We start from the raw sequence: 23,073 nt of genomic DNA on the forward strand, positions 1-23,073 counted from the left end.
GCAATGTCCCAGTGGGGGATGTAATGGCAATGAAGAAGAAGAAGATTTGAAACAAATTCACTTTAGTATTGAAAATATAATTAAAACAAATGATTTGATATGAAAATGTGCTTATTATTCTGATTTGTTTCAATTGATCTTAATTGAGGAACAGATAGAAGCATGTATTAAAAAATTTCCCAGAAAAGCAAAAACGTAAAATTAAAAGGGATTTCGAAAATCTATTCAGTGGAAGCTAGATAGCAAATGTGAGCATGTTTTGAGACACTAATAGACCACTTATATGCATGTTTATGTTAATTTAATTAGCTTATGTTTTAATGTTAATAATACTCTTCTAACAATATGCTAAAAAGTATAATTGTAATTGATTTACGCATACCTCAAATCAATTTCGTTTTCGTTCTTCTTCTTATTGACATTACTTCCCCCGCTGGGACATTGCCGCATCGCAACGTAGTCCTAAACCGGACCGGGTATTGAACCCAGCTTCAGCATGACCTAGTTTTGAAGCCACGCATATTATTGCATGGCTAAGGAAGACCCCTGATTAAACTTTCGATTCACATTAATTTCCAATTGTTGTTCTTATGCCACGTCCCGATTTCTAATGTTTCATACGACAGGGCCGTTAAATACGTACGAGTACGTTCCAATACCGATTTAGCGAATATTTGAAATGTGTTATTTCTGTATGTGATAAAATTGTCAATTTGAGCAAAAACGGAAATTACGATGTGTTATTTATTTATTTTTTCTTATTATCTACCATTCTACACTTATGAGCCCTCAAGTTTTCCTTTCTCATAAACCGTTCAGCGCACGAAACGCACTCGTAGCGTTTTTCCATCGAGTGAATCCGTTTGTGTCGTACCAAGTGGCTCGATGTTGAGAATTTCGCCTTACAAACATTACACTCGTACGGTTTCGACCCGCTGTGAGATCGGGCGTGCCGCACCAGGTGGCCCGATGTGACGAATGACTTGCCACACTCAGTGCACTCAAATGGTCTCTCCTGCGTATGGATTCGCATGTGAATTTTCAGCTCGGTCGAATTTGTAAATCCCTTATCGCACTCACTGCAGAGATAGGGCTTCTCCTTCGTGTGGATTCTGACGTGCTTCTTGAGATTGCACAGCTGATTGAAACCCTTGGAGCAGTAGGTGCACTGGAACGGGCGGACCTCCTTGTGAATGAGCTGATGCTGGGTTAGTCTATTCACGTATTTGTTGCATATTTCGCAAAACTTTTTTCCATTTGTTTCTCCCGGTTTTTGTTCTGCTTGAGATGATAAATTTTCTTCTAATGCGCCGTGACTTCGGCGGAGCGGAGACCCACTAGCTGTATCTAAATACAATACTTCATACGCATCTGGCTCATCAATTATCGCTTCATTTTCCTCTATTTCAACGACCATGTCATGTGAGTTGTTAAGAATTTCATCTTGGACCTCGACAATTTTCATATTCAAGGCTTCATGATCTTGAGATGCTTCATCTGGCTCTTCTTCAATATGCAAAATTTCAACCATTTCATTCTGAATAGTCGTTTGAACGTACGTGTCATGAAATATGTTGTCGTTGGACAAGCACATTGCTCTGAAAGACTCAAAACTTTCAAGAGATGTTTTACATTCCAAGCACAGTGATGCAGGTGCATTCTGTATGTGTTCAATCTACAAATCAGAAAGGACTACTTTTAAATCGTTTTTCAAAATTTAGTTCAATTTTTAAAACATACCTTCAGCGAAGTTAAGCCACGAATCCATTCAACCAGGAGTTGTTCTACGAACAGAGGCTGAGAGTGTTTCCTCTCTGTCAAGCATAATCGGCAAGTCAATTCCACTGATCTGTTTTCTGATTTTTCACTGCCATCGATATACATTTTGAAAGAAATTAATTTTAAGATTTTGTTTTATTTTATATAAAGCATTAAATGAAATTTTCTAGCTTCACTTAAGTTGATAAACAAACTTCTGATACTTAGAGATTCATATTTCTTGACCTAAGTAAAAGTCCTGTAACTGGTATTTAACTAACTAATAAATATAGGTATTGCGAGAAGATTGAAAAATTCGAACCGGGGTCCGACGGTCGACTGTCGGAAAGCTATTCCGCAAACGTCAAATCACTTGTTGCACGGTAAAAAATTTTGGTTTATTTTTTCGGTGTGAATGTTGATTATTAAAATCAACGGGAATATGCAACTTTAAAATAATGTTACATGCCGCCATATTTTTTAAATAAGTTTTATGATACTTTGAAGGCATTTTGTCATATATTTATGTGATTTAGAAACATTTTAGATTTCTCGAATATTCTTGATATCAAGAAATATCAACACTTTTCGTACAGTGCATGCCATTTTGAAGTTTCCGACACTCAGTCTGCTTCTTCTTCTTTGCTCCGCAAAATTAGAATTTTTCTCTTTTCTCGCAATACTTTAACTTATTTAGCATTTTTTAGTCATTTTGCACAGAATTGCAGATGCAGATGCATAAAAAACAAAAAACACTGTGACTGAGTGACACTTGACGGACTTGACGTTCGTTGATGCATTCAATTTTAGACCAAATTTGTTTTAGACCAATGACACTGTGGGTCGGATATGCCAGGTCCTGAATAGAAATGAACCATTAATCGAATCGGTAATATTGTCTATCCGGAATAAATTTATAACGCTTTTTATATTTACCGAAGTTGGATTTTTCTCCGGATATAGGCAACTTCGGAAGAAAGTTCGGTTCGGAAGTCCCGACTTCCGAATTCTAAGTTGGTACTACGCCGACAATATTATTCAGTTTCTATTCATGGAATGATATTGCCTGATTTTCTCAAAATTGCACGTGGCGAACCCTTTATGAAAGGTACCACCGCGCTTTCTGCACCCCGTTTACTTGATTCTTATGAGTGAATAGCGCGAATAGCATTGCGGCGTATCGTTTGGCGCGGCCGTACTTTCGACAGTCATTCGCCGCGTGAAGTTCTGTGCAAGTACCCATTTGGGAAAATTACAAACGCCGCGCAGTGTATCATATCCAGAAAATCGGACAATAATTCTTCACGTAATAGACTAACGCAAAATGAACTCCCCCAAGAAATGGATTATTTTAGGTAACTCATTTTGCACTCACCGCATCAAAACAAAGTCGCTACTGTATATGTAGGTTAACATGTGAGAGGTTTTGAAGGAACTGGTCTACGGTGGCGCTATCTACTCGTTTCATAGCGGCAAATTTTGCTTTTTCATTAATCCATTATGACGTTTGAGCGGGTCGCATAATGAACGCCAAATGAATCTTTGTTCGAGAGGACGACCCGATCAAATGTCAAAATCCATCGGGTGAGTGAATTTGATGAACTCCTGCAGGTCTATTGGCAAATAAAAGTGAGGTTAAAAACGAAGGATCATTGTTCGATAAATTAATGATAGACGCTTTCTATGCACTGTTTCTTGTGTTTGAAATGGAAGAAAATGTTTGATTTTAAACACCCTGCTTTGATTCTTACAATTAAAGTGCTAAGAAAGCGTAAATTTTGATTCCAGTTTTGAAATTTTTTGAAATTTAACCTCACTTTTAATTGTTTGTGCTAATCACCGCGCGTTTATCACCGAGAAAAGCCAATCTAGCGGATTAATTAATTAACTCACTTTTAATTGCTAATAGCGCTTTTATGACTTTATGATACGGATGAAAAACTATTCATATAATTAAATTTCGATCATACGCCAAACGATTATTATTCATAGAATCATTAAATGCATCATAAAGTGATTGTTACCTCAATGATACTGCAATTTGTTTTGCCTGCAAAAAAGATCATTTTTGAATGGTAACGATACTTAACGACCCGTTCAGTATATCATCCAAATTCCAAAAATTTTAGAGGCAATCGTCAAAATTATTCATGATACAATAATTGGTGTACAGTATCCCCCCGCTTATCCGGAACTCACTAGTTAGACGAGTCGTTGGTTCGGATCTCGCTAATTCGCTAATTTTCCGGATTAAAAAGTATCAACCCATTTAAACACATAATGCTGTCAGTTTTCAAATTTGTGCTGTGATTTTGTTTTGGTTCATTTGTATGGATTTGACAATGAGATTAACGAGAGAAATCCCGATAGTCTGGCCATACATTTGTCGGATCAGCGGGGGTATACTGTATAATTTACTACGATACCATAAACAATCCAATCATAAAATGTATAATCGAAAAACGATTAGTGGAAAAATGTATGTTTGATATTTTTCTATGCGAGGTGATTGTTGGTAATATTTTCAACTTTCTTCACAGTCGAATAAAAATGACTTCAATAAGGTTCAAATTACCGTCATCCAGTCATTGACGAGAAAGACAGCCACGTACTCGTACCACCCCCAGTAATAAAACCACCCACCGAGGAGCAAAGCAGTGGTCAGCTGGATGGGGGAAGTATTTTTGTTTCAAAACTACATCATCCAATAGCGAAGACATAACTATATCCGGTGGATGCTTCAACTGCCCTTTTGCAACATTTTTCCCAAGAGGTGAAATTGACGATATACTCTCTAATATTTAAATCATTTGAGAACTGCTAACTTACATTCCAGATACTCAAATTATCTTCCTGCTGTACAGCATCAGTATAATCCGCAAACCTTGAGTCGAACAAATATACATAAATACCGGGATATTTAATAACATGTTTGAATGTAAAGACTTCTTGTTGATTTTTCAGTTTCTTACAGTTCATAATCCATTTCGTCTAGAAAAAATTATGCCAGGTTCCATACTTTACGTAGTAGCCATTGAAATAAGCCTTTCAAGTTTCCTGGAAAAACTGCGAAAAATACATGCTTGGTCAAATTTGCTGGATGTTAATGCGCCATCTGTTAATCCGCCATTGTTCAATTCCATTCCCTACACTTAGGGCAGAAAATGGTTTGTTAGCGATGATCTAACAGCTTAGGGGCCTTTCACAAATTACGTAACGCTGTAGGAGGAGGGAGGGGGTCTGGCCGTGCGTTACGATCCATACTGAAAATTAAACCTTCCATACAAAAAGTGTTATCTGGGGAGGGTGGGGGTCCTAAATCATCAAATTTGACGTTACGTAATTTGTGAAAGAACCCTTAATACGGACATCGCATCACTCGCTTCTTAGACTGACAATTCACATCAAGTTTCCATATAACAGAGATCACCTAAAATACTCGTTATCGTTCCACACCTATTTGTAAGGACGTGGCCGTGGTAGTTGTTGATTAATAAAATACACCCGATTCTTTTTTCACACGAAGGATGCGTTCCGTGTAAAAATAGTTTCCAGCTCAAAATTAGAAAATCCGTGTAAAAAAAGTTTTATGATTTCTCGACGAATCATGCAAAATGCAGAAACTTTGCAAAAATTTTATGTGGGATTTTTTTTACACGGACGTGTAAAATCCGTGTGTAAAATCGGGTGTACACAAATGCAATGGAATTTGCAACGTAAAATTGGTAAATCAATCTAGTCAGCCGATCATATGATTCAGTGTGCGGTGCTTTTAAAACACGCCTTCATGGCTTTTTTAGTCCCAATGTAACTTAATAAATATAGAATTAATGTAAAATATGACGTACAATATTCAATTATATTTAAAACCTCTTGACACGAAAAAAAATTGAGCGAAAAACAATGTCCATATAATCGAAGTTCATATAATAGAGGGTCTATATATAATCGAGGTATATCTGTAATCGCCTAAGAGAAACGTACCTGCAGAAAAATAGCTACTTTGATATTTTTGAAAATATGACCGCCACGTGGTGGATTCTGGCGGTGAATGTTTTGATGGCATGTGTAGAGATAAACGCAAATTTATCGCTTATTTCAATTTTGAATCGAATACTACCCAACGATTAATCTATTCAATAATCGATTAGTTACTAATCAATTAATCGAGATTTTACGACATCTCTAGGCACGTGCGCGGCGTTTGTAATGTTCCCAAATGGGTACTTGCACAAAACTTCACGCGGCGAATGACTGTCGAAAGTACGGCCGCGCCAAACGATACACCACAATGCTATTCACCCATAAGAATCAAGTAGACGAGGTGCTGAAAGCAGGGCGGTACCTTTCATGAAGGGTTCGCTGCGTGCAATTTTCAGAAAATCAGGCAATATTCGTACGCTGGACAATCTTCACGAAAATATGAACCGCGTTTAAACAAGTGCAGTTTTCCCGTGTGCAAGTTCTTACTCAAACATGCATACTAGATCCAAACCGAGTTTATCATAAACCGAACCAAAATCGCACCCAGTTTGAACACGAGTGTGCGCCCAAGTTGAAACACACGGGTTTGGACATGGAAGCTTAAACATCAGTTTATACATAGTATGCTGTTCATCTGTTCATGTTGGTCAAATGGTTTCTCTTCTTCAGTGGAGGTGATGGCCTAGTGGTAACTCGTTTGACGTCCACTCAAGGCACTAGTGTTTGAATCCTTTTCTTTGGATTTTTTTTAGAAATGGCACACGAATGGTATCAGTTTTATAAATAGCACTTTTCAGCCCTTGGGTGGTGGAATAGCTAAATAAGATACTTAACCGCTTACCAACAGTTTGTGCTTGGACCGATATCTCAATATCTCAATATCAATTGGGGGTGTCCAAAATGTGTACATTCGGGGGTCCAAAATATGTTGCACTGTCCAAAACGAAGAATATTTTCATTTCAGAAAATGGCAAATTTCACCGGTTTATCAATAACTGAAGCCCATTTCGAATTTATTTTTCATAAATAAAACCTTCATCTTTGAAATTGTACCATTTCCGCCTGTATCGAACATGTATTTCAATAGATATAAGCATATATTGGGAAGCACTTCCTCTAGGGATCCAAAATAGAACAGTTACCCTAGTATGTGTGAACACTCATGTAATGCATGCGGGCGCATGGAATATATGTGTCGAGAATATGGAATCCATTTCGCTACCCTCATTGCAAAAATGCATGTGTGAACTCATGAATATAATGCGGAGTTTTTTGTCAGTGTACATGGCTTTCATAAAAGGTAAAATTTTCAATTATTACAATCTAAAAAAAATGCGAAACTGGAATTAAAGCCCCGTTGATCATAAGGTATAGGGCAGCAGGGACTATGTCCTAGGGCAGCAGGGACTATGTCCAAGGGCTTGACGATCCCTCCCCAGGCCATCTGCGAGTTGTGGGGCTTGCCTAGGATGTGGTGGGGTTTGACAGTGGGCCCTGTTAAACCTCTATAAAAAGCTGCATGTATCCGCAAGTAGGCCCCACCAAAGCGACCGTGTGCCGCTCAAAGCGCACAAGCCCAAGTCCTGGTGTTAGGTGGGACGCTAAACAGCCCTGACACGACGGCCCTCCGACGAGACAGGAGGTTTGCGCTGGCCCAATAAGCCGCCTAGAAAACCAATCATTACGAACAATATAAGAGATAATGCGACTCGATATAATCGGCAAAGACCCAGGCGACGAATACAGGATCACGATTGGAAGCTTGGAACATGGAATTGCAAGTCGCTAGGTTTCGCAGGTTGCGACAGGATGATCTACGATGAATTACATCCCCGCAACTTCGACGTCGTGGCGCTGCAGAAGATTTGCTGGACAGGACAGAAAGTGTGGAAAAGCGGGCATCGAGCGGCTACCTTCTACCAAAGCTGTGGCACCACCAACGAGCTGGGAACCGGCTTCATAGTGCTGGGTAAGATGCGCCAACGCGTGATTGGGTGGCAGCCAATCAACGCAAGGATGTGCAAGCTGAGGATTAAAGGCCGTTTCTTCAACTATAGCATCATCAACGTGCACTGCCCACACGAAGGGAGACCCGACGACGAGAAAGAAGCGTTCTACGCACAGCTGGAGCAGACATACGATGGATGCCCACTGCGGGACGTTAAAATCGTCATCGGTGACATGAACGCACAGGTAGGAAGGGAGGAAATGTATAGACCGGTCATCGGACCGGATAGTCTGCACACCGTATCGAATGACAACGGCCAACGATGCATAAACTTCGCAGCCTCCCGCGGAATGGTAGTCCGAAGCACCTTCTTTCCCCGCAAAAATATCCACAAGGCCACATGGAGATCACCTAACCAAGAAACGGAAAACCAAATCGACCACGTTCTAATCGACGGTAAATTCTTCTCCGACATCACGAACGTCCGCACTTACCGCAGTGCGAATATTGAATCCGACCACTACCTCGTTGCAGTATGCCTGCGCTCAAAACTCTCGACGGTGTACAACACGCGTCGAAGTCGGACGCCGCGGCCTAACATTGGGCGGCTACAAGATGGTAGACTAGCCCAAGAATACGCGCAGCAGCTGGAAGTGGCACTTCCAACGGAAGAGCAGCTAGGCGCAGCGTCTCTTGAAGGTGGCTGGAGAGATATTCGATCCGCCATTGGTAGCACCGCAACCGCTGCACTTGGAACGGTGCCCCCGGATCAGAGAAACGACTGGTATGACGGCGAATGTGAGCAGTTAGTGGAAGAGAAGAATGCAGCATGGGCGAGATTGCTGCAACACCGCATGAGGGCGAACGAGGCACGATATAAACAGGCGCGGAACAGACAAAACTCGATTTTCCGGAGGAAAAGGCGCCAGCAGGAAGATCGAGACCGTGAAGAAACGGAGCAACTGTACCGTGCTAATAACACACGAAAGTTCTATGAGAAGTTAAACCGTTCACGTAAGGGCCACGTGCCACAGCCTGATATGTGTAAGGACATAAACGGGAACCTTCTTACGAACGAGCGTGAGGTGATCCAAAGGTGGCGGCAGCACTACGAAGAACACCTGAATGGCGATGTGGCAGACGAAGATGGCGGTATGGTGATGGACCTGGGAGAACGCGCGCAGGACATAATTCTACCGGCTCCGGATCTCCAGGGAATCCAGGAGGAGATTGGCCGGCTGAAGAACAAAAAAGCCCCTGGGGTTGACCAACTACCAGGAGAGCTATTTAAACACGGTGGTGAGGCACTGGCTAGAGCGCTGCACTGGGTCATTACCAAGATTTGGGAGGAGGAAGTTTTGCCGCAGGAGTGGATGGAAGGTGTCGTGTGTCCCATCTACAAAAGGGCGATAAGCTGGATTGTAGCAACTACCGCGCAATCACATTGCTGAACGCCGCCTACAAGGTACTCTCCCAAATTTTATGCCGTCGACTAGCACCAACTGCAAGGGAGTTCGTGGGGCAGTACCAGGCGGGTTTTATGGGCGAACGCTCCACCACGGACCAGGTGTTCGCCATTCGCCAAGTACTGCAGAAATGCCGCGAATACAACGTGCCCACACATCATCTATTCATCGACTTCAAATCCGCATATGATACAATCGATCGGGACCAGCTATGGCAGCTAATGCACGAACACGGTTTTCCGGATAAACTGACACGGTTGATCAAAGCGACGATGGATCGGGTGATGTGCGTAGTTCGAGTTTCAGGGGCATTCTCGAGTCCCTTCGAAACCCGCAGAGGGTTACGGCAAGGTGATGGTCTTTCGTGTTTGCTATTCAACATCGCTTTGGAAGGGGTAATACGAAGAGTTGTGGGGATTAACACGGGATTAACACGAGTGGTACAATTTTCAATAAGTCCGTCCAGCTATTTGGTTTCGCCGATGACATAGATATTATGGCACGTAACTTTGAGAAGATGGAGGAAGCCTACATCAGACTGAAGAGGGAAGCTAAGCGGATCGGACTAGTCATCAACACGTCGAAGACGAAGTACATGATAGGAAGAGGTTCAAGAGAAGACAATGTGAGCCACCCACCGCGAGTTTGCATCGGTGGTGACGAAATCGAGGTGGTAGAAGAATTTGTGTACTTGGGCTCACTGGTGACTGCCGAAAATGACACCAGCAGAGAAATTCGGAGACGCATAGTGGCTGGAAATCGTACGTACTTTGGACTCCGCAAGACGCTCCGATCGAATAGAGTTCGCCGCCGTACCAAACTGACAATCTACAAAACGCTATTTAGACCGGTAGTCCTCTACGGACACGAGACCTGGACGATGCTCGTGGAGGACCAACGCGCACTTGGAGTTTTCGAAAGGAAAGTGCTGCGTACCATCTATGGTGGGGTGCAGATGGCGGACGGTACGTGGAGGAGGCGAATGAACCACGAATTGCATCAGCTGTTGGGAGAACCATCCATCGCTCACACCGCGAAAATCGGACGACTGCGATGGGCCGGGCACGAATGTCGGACAGTAACCCGGTGAAAATGGTTCTCGACAACGATCCGACGGGCACAAGAAGGCGAGGTGCGCAGCGTGCAAGGTGGATCGATCAGGTGGAAGATGACTTGCGGACCCTCCGTAGACTGCGTGGTTGGCGACGTGTAGCCGAGGACTTGGACCGAGCCGAATGGAGAAGACTCTTATATACCGCACAGGCCACTTCGGCCTTAGTCTGATTAAATAATAATAAATGATCATAAGGTTCTTCAAAAAGGTTGAATCCCCCTCCCCCTGGAAAACAGAAATCTCTATGCAATCCAGAACTTCGCTTCAGATTCTCGGAATGTTTATCAAGTACCACCGCGAAGTAAGTAGAATAAATTATCACCTTATAAACGTGTCAAAAAAAATATTATCCCAAACTTTTAGAAATATGAACTAATCAGTTTTTTGGTGGTTGCAGAGTCCCGAAATCCTAAGAAGAAATGCTTTCAGAACCTCGAAAATGGAATAAAAAGCTCCGCTTAGAGCAGATTTGAACCTAAGACGTCGTGAATGAAAGGCCTGAATCAAGACATCACCTCTATAAACGCTTCGTTATGCATGTGCAAAAAATGTGCACAAAATGTTTTAATTTTTCAATAGTACCTTCATTGAAGTTTGGTTAAATTCTCTTATTCAAGATATGAATAACAAGGCTGGGAAACATGAAGAATCAACAATAGTTTCCCTAGCAACCCGTTCATTTACCCAAGCGTTGCATTCTCGTGTGCAAGCGTTCATGTTTGATCCCAAGTTTAAACCCGATGTTGAACATTGTACATTGCGCCTGGGTGTATCGGAGTTCAGGCTCGAGTTCAGATTGCTATGTGCAAGTTCGAACATAACAAGCAACGTTTGATTGGGTGCAAAAACTTACGTGAGCATCTCACACATGTTGCACCTTGAAGACTGACTGCGTATAAATTTAACTGATCTATAACAGGCAAGCCAGAGAAAACGCGTATTGAATCATTGAAAACTTACGACTTAAATTATTCCACCAATGAAAATTTTCAACGACAATAAAATATTTATTAGTGGAACCTGTTATTATAACGTTTTTCTATTAATTTATTTACAGATTCTGAAAATGGAACTAAACTTCCGGTACAGGTGTATGCTCGAGCATACATTTATTTTCTACAGAACTTGGAAGCTCATGACCTGGTTAGTAGGGATTTTCATCTACATGTTACATATATATTAAACTAGATTATTCTAAATCTTTGCAGCAGTTCAAAATTCACGCTCTACTGCAGCTTCGATACGTTGATTCGCGATTGGTCTTCAAGAAAGTTGCACCAAACCGAACGGAGCCCATCATGGGAGAGCAGTCCCTGAGAGATGTGCTGTGGGTGCCTCATGTATTTCTTGCCAACGAGCGTAGCTCGGATATCCTGGGCACTGCGGAGAAGGATATTCTTACATCTGTATCGCCAGATGGTACTGTGATAATTTCTACACGCATAAGTGCCACGCTGTACTGCTGGATGAACCTGCAAAAGTTCCCTTTCGACGAGCAGCATTGCTCTACCATTCTTGAGAGCTGTAAGTTATTCGAAAGAAAGCATTTGATTTAGTTTTATGACGTTTCATTTTTACAGGGATGTACAACGAGGCTGATCTCAACTTACAATGGGAGAAGAAATCCCCAGTTACCTTAGCGCCTGAACTTCACCTAACGGAGTACGTGCTTCTTGAAATGTTTACGAACGAATCGGTGATAAATGCTGATTTGAACGATCTTCGTCATGGAGCATTTGGTATGTTATTTCAAAGTACATATTATAAAATAAGGCATTCTTGTTCATAGCTCACGGTTTCGATTGAAGTGTGTGATTAGAAATGTGTATACTCAAATAATCGCATAATGACAATAATAGGTTTGAGCATTTTTCGTGAAATTCCGTTTTAACGAAAATATAAATCAGATATACCATAATAATCCATTCTTTTTTCCTACCCAGCTGGCAACTACAGTTCTCTAAGCTTCACCGTTCATCTATCGCGAGAAGTGGGTTTCTACCTGATGGACTACTTTATCCCTTCGATTATGTTGGTGGCCATTTCGTGGGTTACTTTTTGGCTCCAGGCCGACCAATCTGCTCCTCGGATAACTCTTGGAACCAGTACTATGTTAACGTTCATCACATTGGCTTCGGCGCAAGGTAAAACTCTCCCCAAAGTTAGCTACATCAAAGCCTCGGAAATATGGTTCCTTGCCTGCACTGGCTTTATCTTTGGAAGCTTGGTAGAATTTGCATTTGTTAACACGATATGGCGTAGACAGAAAAACGTTGAGCTGAAGAAGAAGAACAGCAAATACATTTTAAAATCAACATTTACGCCAGTACCGTCGAGAAAAAACAATGGAAATCTACAGAAATCTCACTCATGTACAAGCTTGGATGCTCAATCGACAATAACTGCTTCAAACAATTCATACAACAATTACCTTACCGTTCATGTAAGTATCAAGTAACTATATTCATGTAGGATATTAATTTTTCTATCATTTTAGTCATTCCCGTCGAAATCAAATTCACTGCTTCCAATAATAACGACCTCGAATGCGGACTCCACTGATACTCGCAATGGAAACATAGCGATCAAAATTGAGGATACATCCGGCTCTACGAATGACTTGAGCAAAACAAATGAGCAGTCCAATGTTAATGGTAATGGATGGACAACAATGACGCCGCAAGAAATTTCCATCTGGATCGACAAAAGATCAAGATTTGTGTTCCCAGTGTGCTTTTTCATTTTCAATATATTCTATTGGTCTTTCGTTTACTACTTATAGTCGATCAGTCTATCATTTAAGATTGCAATCCTAAATTATAAAAAAGAATAATGTGATGTCCGTTGAAATATTGTTTTCTTCAAAATAATATGTTCAGAACGTTAATGAACTGTATGTGAATAACTATGAATACTGATTAAATATCCTTATTATTATTGTAAATAATGTGACTTTAGAAATCTAGAATTCCGTACAACAGTGTCCGATACTAGAAATTAAGGAATTAATGTGCAAATGTATTAGTCTAACTATTTATGCTAGTTGAAGTAAATGTGAATGTTATAATATAAACGTTAAATCTTTAATTTTATTGTTCTTTTTGTTTTCCATTATATATGCATGCATGCTCCTTGGCTGTTCTCATTTTAATATGTTCACCATGTTTGGCATTGTCGTAATTACAAATTTATTATCTAATTCTCAAACTGATATTATCAATTCGGTGCAAATCCGAATTATAGCCGCTAACAAAGTTGGATTTTTCTCACAATTCGTACGTTAAACCTAACTTCGGAAGTGGTGCGCTGCTTTCATTTGGTGATGTGCTATACAGCGCACTACTTCCGAAATTAGGTTTAACGTATGGATTGTGAGAAAAATCCAATTTCAATAGCGGCTATAATTCGATTTTCTACTGAATTTATAATATTGAAAACTCGAGCTCTACACAAACATCGGAATGAAAGAACGCAAACACATATTAAAACTAATTTCCGAAATTTGTTCTTTGAAACGGAATAGAGAAGAGAGGAGAATTACTCATTCTACGAAAAACCTTACTACCACGCTGAAAGTGAATTCATGTAAAGAAGTAGCAGCTTGCAAGCAAACGTTTGTTTTCATGAAAGTATCTGTATTCCCACGTATAGGATTACCGAGATAATATAATAAAACCCAATTAAATTCACCGAGCGGAGATACTGCCTTTCTCGAATTCAGTGAAGACACCAACCTTATATGGTGCTAATATGGTTCGATGTACAATTTTGTTCATAACTTTTAAACGCAACGGTCGATCGTTATCAAATTCAATAGTGATCAACTAGGGTTTCCCCTAGCTGTCGAATGAAACTTGTTGCGAGAAAATCGGTGAGGGATAAGTATATGATAAGACATTTGTTCAGCTCGACGAGTTGAGTCGATTGGTATAAAACACTATGAATCTCCAAGGCTTATACAAAAAGTTCGTTTTCGGAGTGAAATGATGACCTTTCGGTACAACTTTGTTGTACGAGAATCTGCAAGAAAAATGATTTTAGCTGGGATTTTAGTTGTATTCTGCAGGACCAAAGGTAATGTGACCAGATATATTTTGTGCCAGCGCGGGACAATTTTTTAAATCCTTGTTTTTATTCAAAAATGTGCTTGAGTCAAAACTTTAAAATTTGATAAACCCCTCTGGGACTCGCTTGCCCCTGGATCAATCACACAACCCACCTCTGTTGTGAATGAATCTGTTCAACTTTTTACAACGGTGCGAGTTCCTGATGGTTAAACTTATTTGTATTGGTTACATGATTCATTTAGCTAACATTCAAAGTGATAGTATCATTCGTTTTATGCAATTAGGCAGAGCGCTCAAATTTGCTTAAAATGCCTACATCTTACTCATGTTTTTTTATTATTCCCCGCAAACTGACAGACGATTTATCATAAATGAAACAAAAAAAGATCCGAGCTACTTAAGATTCGTCGAACTAGCTCAGATTTCACGTGAAGGTTTTACTGAAATAATATTACAACATACGAACACGATGTGAGTTGAAATTGTTGAGCTAGGGATCCTACATTCAGAGATCTTCAGCCAATCGAGCTTTGAGAACTGTCAGAATCTGAGTTAAAGGAGCATTGTTATTTTTTATTATTATTTCTAGTTGTTGACTTCTACTCAGCTTCTACTATAGTGTTGATTTTCGAGATTTTTCGGCTATGCAGTGTGATTTATTAGAACATATTTTTAAATGTTGTCCAGCTTTTCGTTATCGGGTTCGATGTCTTCTTCCAGGAGAAAAAAATTGATCGCTTTTGGTTAAGTATGATAGGCGTTCCGTTACAAAGAGCAAACATTTTTTTCCATGAAGAAGACATCGAACCCGATGCCGAAACGTTGGACAAAATTTAAAAATTTGTTCTAATAAATCAGACTGTATAGCCGAAAAATCTCGAAAATTTGGAATGAATTTTGAAATAATTTCAGTTCTTCACTTTTAAAAGCATTGTTATTGTTGCAGATTGAGTGAAATATTCCTCAATAGAACGTTCAAACCTTCCATTTCACTTATAATAGCTCTTTTAGTAGGTATCCAATTGAACATCGTCGTTCTTGTGTACATAAGGATTTGACTAGGATCCCTAGAATACACCAAAACAGGCTTGACAAAATTCCTCAAACTCGCTAGAGTTTGGGACGATATAAAATTGGAAATCAACAAACACGTGTTCTAAGTGAGTGCTTGTGCTGCCGCTCGGCGTTGCACTACCACAGTTATAATTTTGTGGGAGACGGAAAGATACAAATGACGTTGATGACACTATAAGAAACCCTTGGAGAAACCCCTTTTCTGCGTCCAAATTATATTTCTTACATCTTAAATAAAATTATCATCAAATTTGTTTAGCTCTTCCTTACTTTGTTTGTTACTGATGATAATTTTATTTAAGATGTAAGAAATATATTTAAATTGGACGCAGAAAAGAGGTTTAAACCACATGCGAGTGTGGCCGTGGCGTTGGGTGAAAGACCACTCATCAAGCCTCCGAAGCGATACTTTGTATGTGACGAAAATCGAAAACCAATAATCAATATAATCAATTTTCAAAATACAGTAAACCCTCGCTGATCCGACAAAAGTATGGCCGGACTATCGGGGTTTCTCTCTTTAATCTGACTGTCAAATCCATACAATTGGACAAACACAAAATCACAGCAAAAATTTGAAAACTGACAGCATAATGTGTTTAAATGGGTGTTGATACTTTTTAATCCGAAAAATTTCGAATTAGCGAGATCCGGACTAACGAGTCGTCGGATTAGTGAGGTCCGGATAAGCGGGGGGATACTTTATTTTAAGTTCTTGAAGAACGTTTACTAAATTACTGCTATTTTTTTTTAAATATTTCTCTATTTCGCGGGACATTATCTTGAAATAAGTGAAACGCGGGACATTTCGCAGGACTCTTTTCAGCGCGGGACAAATGGCGAAAATGCGGGACTGTCCCGCGAAACGCGGGACGTCTGGTCACCTTAACCAAAGGTAAAATTTAAGAACAAAAGAATCTGTACAAGGGGTGAAGAAGAGAGGTATACCAACATCATTAAGGCTCATCTACAGGTGAGCGCAGAGGTGTATTCTGACAGAATTTATATTTCACTTAGTTAGAATATTGATAGGATCCCATGAATTAAACACTAACGAGTTCTAACGTTTCATGATCGATCGTATTCTTGTTCATGCTAGAATACTCTCCCGCACAATAGTTAATGCACATTCTCATTTACACCACCATAATAAAATGGGAAAACGATTCGAACGAATCGCACGGCCAAGGAGGGCCCCCAGGGTGGGTGAGTAACTTAGCAAAGCTATAATGTTTATGTAAAGAAATAGTTAGTGCTTTACATACGGATCCCGGCGATTATCCCATTATACTGAATTAGAAGACCGCCCTTGTGAATCGGTTTAAATTTGAATAAAATTCAAATATGCAGCATTTTAGTTGAAGTTCGAGGATCAGTCATGACTCAACGGTCAATCTTCATTATTTCGGAACACCCGAACGACAAACTGGTTGGCGTATGAATCATACGCCTGTACCAAGCCCCAATTCATCGATCGATTATAACATTCTTTATCCCGAGCTTTATCCTATCCTTAGATATAACATATGAAGCATAATTTCTAAATGTAGAACTTTTATTTTCTGTGTCAGCCCATTTATGATAGTCAGTTGAGGACTGCTACGCTAACAGATCATGCGTCCAGTACGAAAAATGTTTTAAGGCATTGCGAAGATTTGAGCATCCATCGTAAACTTTTAGACATCTAAAAGAATTACTCGACATCTGAAATAAAATAAAATTTGAATTATTGAAGAAATGGCTTATCATTCAATTTGAATTCCTATTTGCACAAGTTCTTCTCATTGAAGAAAAACAAACAACATATTGGCTGTTATTAGCAACGAATAACATCAATGCTTACTAAGACCTAAATTCCAGTTCAGTGTCGGGAAGCAGTTAATGTCAATTTTTTTATAGCATCCGCCATTATGGCTAGCGTGGAAAGCTGGATATGCTGTCAAAATGTACAGCTCGCAGAAACAAAAATTGTCCTTGCTACATTGCGAAAAATATTTTGTATGTAGAACATTCAAGCTGTGTAATTTTACACAACTTCTTTCGATCAAGTGGGTTGCATATGCTTTAGTGTAATAGGGGTGATCGGGGCAATATGGGCCACCTAAGGAAATCGTTCCTAAAAGCGCTGAAAAGCTCAAAAAATCATCATTCTAATGTAGTTGACTTATACTAGAGACTGTTACCTTTCATATTACGTCGATGAATGGTGAAAAATACGTTTGGAAATTGTTGGAATGCACTTTTGAAAATGTATTGATTTTAATGTGTGCTCGCGACTAGGGTAAAATACCCAATAGTGGACCCCCTAGTAGCGAAATTTTGCTCTTTTTGTCATAAAGAGTAGAAATTTTCAACATATTAATTCTGCTTAACATCTAATACCAAGTCCTGCATCTCCTCTTCACGATACATACATATTAACATTTTAAAGTCTGACTGAATTCGCCCCATAGTAGACCCCCTGGGGGTCCATAATAGGAATTTGCTTCCCTATAGCCGACACTTCATTTGATTTTTATGTTCTGTTTCGGGACGTTCTTCTTCCCTATTATGGACCCCCCAAAATATTCCTATAATGGACACTCTCGTGTTTATTTTTTATGGAATTGTAAAAAATCATTTAATTTTACTTTCCATAGCATTTCCAATGCATGTAATCAAATCATAGGACTGTAAGGTAGGTTCTCCCGATGGAATTTCATAGCAAAATGTTAACATTGTGCTGTAATAATGCAAAAATGGCTGGAGGGTCCACTATTGGGCACTTTACCCTATACGGGGCAAAATGAGTCACCATTAGGGGCAGTATGGGCCACCCATCCAAAATGTTTTTCTGGGACAGAAAAGTGTTTTAATATGGATGAATATGATATTCCTTCAACAATTTAGAGTATTCTATACAAAATGAGATTAATAAACCGCACAACAGCGGACCGAATCGATTTGCCACTCTTCACCGTTTGCACAGACACATTCCAATGGGTTGATAGTCATTTTTTCTGTTCCGATCGCAGTAATGCGGTGTTGTAATTTATCCGTAAATTATCTAACATAGATGATAATATTCTTGTATTTGGCAACTGAAATTTGAACTTGTTAGCATATTAGGGCTTAATATCTTGCTCTGTGCAGGTATGCCCATATTGCCCCATAATGAGTGGTTTTTGAAAACACAAGTTTTATGATAAATTCAGATTTGTATCAGTGCAAACATGTGTGCACAATATTCAATTATAATAGATCTTTTGATTGAGATGCATTTTTGACCTGTATTTTAATCAATTTTAAGTCAAAACCTTATTTATAAACTTCAAATCTTATAATAATTCTGCCTATGCAGCGAAAATTTACATTTTCAAGTGTATGTTTGAATTAAATTTTAATGCGGTTTTCATGTTGAGACATATGTGAAGCATTCTCCTCGGCATTCTCTTAAAGATCATATAACTTTTACATGATAAAACTCAAATTAAGCTCAAATTAAGGGTGGCTCATATTGCCCCGTATGTTCATATTGCCCCTACTGCCTGTTTTCAGCTACGAATAGTACACTGCAGAAACGTAAAAGAAAATTATCACGTGGTTTTTCTGCTGACTTTTAGAAAATATTATACACACTTAACTCATTTCACAGTATTCGGTAAATATTTTACAGATTTTTTTGTAATTTTTTTCATTGTTCAACTGTCAAAATCACCGAAAATCAGTAAAATTATTTACCGAACAGTACCGAAATTTTACCGAATTCGGTGATTTATTTTAAGTGTGTATATTAACAATATAGCCAACTCTTGCTAAAATCAAGCGAATGCGACTGAAGCGCTTCAACGGATGGCGGTCGAACTACTCAATCACAGCAACGCGTGGAAGCGAATCGTTGCCTTTCCAATGACATGCGGAGGTGCATCGTTGCTTCCATACTCCTTGGGTGCATCCATAACAACGCGTGGAGGCGCATTGTTGCCTATATAACAACCAAAACAAATTACAATATCAGACTTTATACCACGTTATACGGTTCTATTCATTGTAAGGTATTCCGGGGCAAGTGAAAATACGGGGTAAGTGGGTACTATGACCATTCTTCTACCATCATCTTACGAGCATGTTACACGAAACAATGTTTCGTATGACGTTATCACCACCAGAGTGAAATGTCAAACTCGAAGGATTACGACCCTAGCGCCTCTAGTTGTGAAACGCGCAATCAATCAAATTCAAATTGGTCGTTAAAGTCATGCTCGATGATATTGTAAGGTGCTGTCTATGCGATACACCGCGCGGCTGTTGTTATGCTTCCAAAAGCGCATTTGCACAAGATTCCACGCGGCGTTTCCCATTTGAAAGGAACAACCGCACCCTAGGAAACGCCGCCATGTTATCTCCCCATAAGAATCGTATACTCAACAAAAAGCGCGGTGCATCGTTTCCTTTGGGGAGCGCCGCGTGTACTTTTGGGCAAATGCTTGAATATTTTCTCTAGTGTTATATGGGGGACACACTTGTGGTATTCATACCATGGTACAAAAATCTTGAAATGAGTGTCATATCTATTATTGTCTTCATTAAAGATAGCCTTGAAATTATTTTTTGTCGCCTTGTGCCATGGTACGAATACCACAAGTGTGTGCCCCATATTACGTATGTTTATCTGTGGTGTTGGTTTGCATGCGGGAGTGCTATCAGAGTCATCAAATCGACGTTTGAACCTTTGTTTACAAAAGCAGATAAGGGTCTGTTCAAATATTACGTTACGCAAAAAAAACGTTGGTTACAAGAACCCTCCACTGCCTCCACCTCCTCGTAACAGATCCGTATAGCGCATAACGTACACGCAGCTAAATTTCGTACGATTAAACTAAAAAAGTATATTGTTGATTCTAACAATCGATTGATTATTGAATCAAAAAGATTTGATTGTTGATTCAACAATATTTTATGTTTAAACAACAATATTATTTTTATTTCAACAATTTTTATTGTTGAGCCGAGTTGCGTCCATAAAAATAGCCGTGTATGTTTACCTTTTATATTTGTTCTTTGTTTTAAAAGGTTTTAAACAAATTAAACGATTCCTTCGTGGTAGGAAACAAACTGTTTCCACGAGAAGTGAAAAAAAATGTTTGGTGCAAACATGATTGTACGTAAGTTAAACTCAAACATTATTATTATTTAGTTACACGTTTTTGTCTCATTTTCAGGATAATGAGGATCCGGAACCAGAAAAGGAAAGAGATACACGTAGATAAGTCGTCTTCATTCACTCCCGGCTGAACGGATGATGAAAAGGCCAGGTATGAAGATTTATTTTAATCATTATTTCGCAGTTAATCAAATTATTTCATTATAAAAATAAACCTATAGTTTCAAAAGATGAGTTTCAAACGGCTTCAAAAAGTAAAAAAGTATTTCATTTTCAGGGCTTTTCTGCAGAGACATCAGTATCCTCTACTTCCGTGCCCAGCTTCGCTTCACATTATAATCAACAATAGAAGATTGGCCAACAAAATAATATGAATATTGTAATCAAATGATAAAAATAAAATATTTTATGTGCATTAACTTGTTTTTGTTTACTATCGAAATGAAGAAATAAGGTACAAACATATACATAATTATTTCAACAATATCATATCGTTGAATCAATCGTATTCATACATTGAATCAACAATATTATAACAATTATTTCAACAATAATATTGTTGTTTTTACAATAACGCGACTGGTTGAATGATTGTAAAAACAACAATATTATGGATTGATTCAAACGATAAATATTATTAGCCCTCAGCTAACAATATTTATTGTTGAATTTGATCCAGAATATTGTTGTTTCTACAATAAATTTTTCTGCGTGTAACAAATACGATTAAAAAAAATCACTGTACTTTGATGCACGATGCGATAAACTATTATTCATTGTGTATTTTACGCAATTTCAAAAATAGTAAAAAAATTTAAAAATAATTTTTCCTCCATGCAATTAATTTGTTACGAGTAACAATATTTCAAAAGACCCCCATCCCACAGACAAACAGACATAACACTTGTGAAATTTTCATCGTTTACTGTTTTACTGGTCAATTTAAATAATCATTAGTTGGCCAATCGATCACTCGCGGCGCGCGCATCGGATTTGCTCGAGTTTGACGTTTGCTCACTACCGCCATCTGGTTCGTGATTTGCCCAACTTAGTGAAAACAACAGATGACGTTAGTGTGTGTACAACGATGAATTTAATGAGTGAATGTTGAATGTGTTATCTCTGTTTGTCTGTGCCCACCCCCTATATTTTGTGTAACAAAATCAATCAACCCCCCACCCCCTACTGCGTTGCCCGGATAAAAAAGTAAAGAGATATTTTAGTTACTAGATAAAGATTGTCGCTGTCCGGAACATCTTTTGCTGGCGAGGATAGGGGATCAAAATGTCAATGAAGGAAAAATACATACGATTTGACAGTTTAGTACACATGTTTCGTACAGCAGAACAAAGGGAACCGAAGCGACAATCTTTATCTAGTAACTAAAATATCTTTTTTAAAATACGATAAATTCTATTGATGAACACTAAATTCTATTGTTTTCGTATCATACCAATTAAAGTGCCATATTGTTGTTCCAATAGACGTACAATAAATTCTATAGACGAATCCAAGTAAAAATACGAAGAAGACACACGACGGTGTTAACTTTGACAGATCCTACAGCTCAGCATAGGGAGATCATTTTAAAATGCTTATAATAAATTCTAGACAAAATGTAATTAAAATCTGATTGATGTATGATACGGAAATATGATACGGATTCGTCTATTGCGAATAAAATGTTTTTTTCTTTTTTTTTTTTGTATCTTTATTAAAGAGACTTTCAGCCCGAGGCTGGCTCGTCTCCGAATAAAATGTTGGTAATAGAAATACAATAAATTCAATAAGGTACCAGTCAAAACGATTAATGCAAGAGATGGCGTTTTTTCAATGGTAGTAAAATCGAAATTTCATCACTATTAGACTACTAATCAGTGCAAACTAAGTGCAGGAGACAATCTTTTCACCTCATACTTCATTCCTTATCACTACTTTCTTCAAAAACACCACCATTTTCCATAAATTTGCAAAATACTTGAATTTCCCATACATTTTATCGATTTCCAACTACCATTCTTCCATGAGCTCATGGTGGAAAATGTGAAAATCTCAGAACATAGAGTAGCAGGCTTAACAACAGAGATAGAAACGCCGGTATCGCCACTCAGTGACGAGTACCGTAAACATGGTGCACGGAAGGTTGTTGTCTACACTTTTTACGGCTGCTGCACCCTGGAAGTAAATGTCATCGAAGTAAACAGTCGGTCCCTTATTGTAATGGCAAAAATTTGTTCGAGAAAAAGTCGATTTTTTTTTATTGTAAAGATACACACTTAACTCATTTCACAGTATTCGGTAAATTTTACCGAAATCTCAACAGCTGGTCTGTTCGGTAATTATTTTACAGATTTTTTGAAATTTTTTTTCTTTGTTCAACTGTCAAAATCAACGAAAATCAGTAAAATTATTTATCGAACAGTTCTGCTGTTGAGATTTCGGTAAAATTTTACCGAATTCGGTGATTTATTTTAAGTGTGTACATAACAACCCGTATTTTCTATTGTAAAACTGCCATT

General features: G+C 38.8%; 2 protein-coding genes and 1 long non-coding RNA gene across 3 annotated transcripts in view; 2 read left to right on the forward strand and 1 right to left on the reverse strand.

Moving 5' to 3' along the window:
• LOC134212552 (pH-sensitive chloride channel 2) overlaps window positions 1–13,350 on the forward strand; it is a 50,742-nt gene extending 37,392 nt beyond the window's left edge. The window contains exons 3-7 of the mRNA XM_062690530.1: window positions 11,328–11,413; window positions 11,479–11,794; window positions 11,851–12,009; window positions 12,214–12,713; window positions 12,768–13,350. Coding sequence (XP_062546514.1) covers window positions 11,328–11,413; window positions 11,479–11,794; window positions 11,851–12,009; window positions 12,214–12,713; window positions 12,768–13,052 — 1,346 coding nt within the window. The 3' untranslated portion in view covers window positions 13,053–13,350. The remainder of the gene's footprint in view (window positions 1–11,327; window positions 11,414–11,478; window positions 11,795–11,850; window positions 12,010–12,213; window positions 12,714–12,767) is intronic.
• On the reverse strand, window positions 731–2,555 carry LOC134212553 (RB-associated KRAB zinc finger protein-like). The gene is made up of 3 exons (XM_062690531.1): window positions 2,442–2,555; window positions 1,741–1,867; window positions 731–1,675 (listed from the first exon to the last, which is right to left on the reverse strand). Exons 1-3 carry the CDS (start codon window positions 2,456–2,458, stop codon window positions 749–751), a joined length of 1,071 nt encoding a protein of 356 aa, XP_062546515.1. The 5' UTR covers window positions 2,459–2,555; the 3' UTR covers window positions 731–748.
• A 6,897-nt stretch (window positions 13,351–20,247) lies between the features above and the next one.
• On the forward strand, window positions 20,248–20,969 carry LOC134216698 (uncharacterized). Its single transcript, XR_009980775.1, has 3 exons — window positions 20,248–20,551; window positions 20,613–20,705; window positions 20,832–20,969. It is a non-coding gene; the product is annotated as an uncharacterized LOC134216698 (long non-coding RNA).
• The last annotated feature ends 2,104 nt before the right edge of the window (window positions 20,970–23,073 follow it).

This window comes from Armigeres subalbatus, chromosome 2 (genome assembly GCF_024139115.2).
Source record: "Armigeres subalbatus isolate Guangzhou_Male chromosome 2, GZ_Asu_2, whole genome shotgun sequence".
Taxonomy (NCBI): Eukaryota; Metazoa; Arthropoda; class Insecta; order Diptera; family Culicidae; genus Armigeres; species Armigeres subalbatus.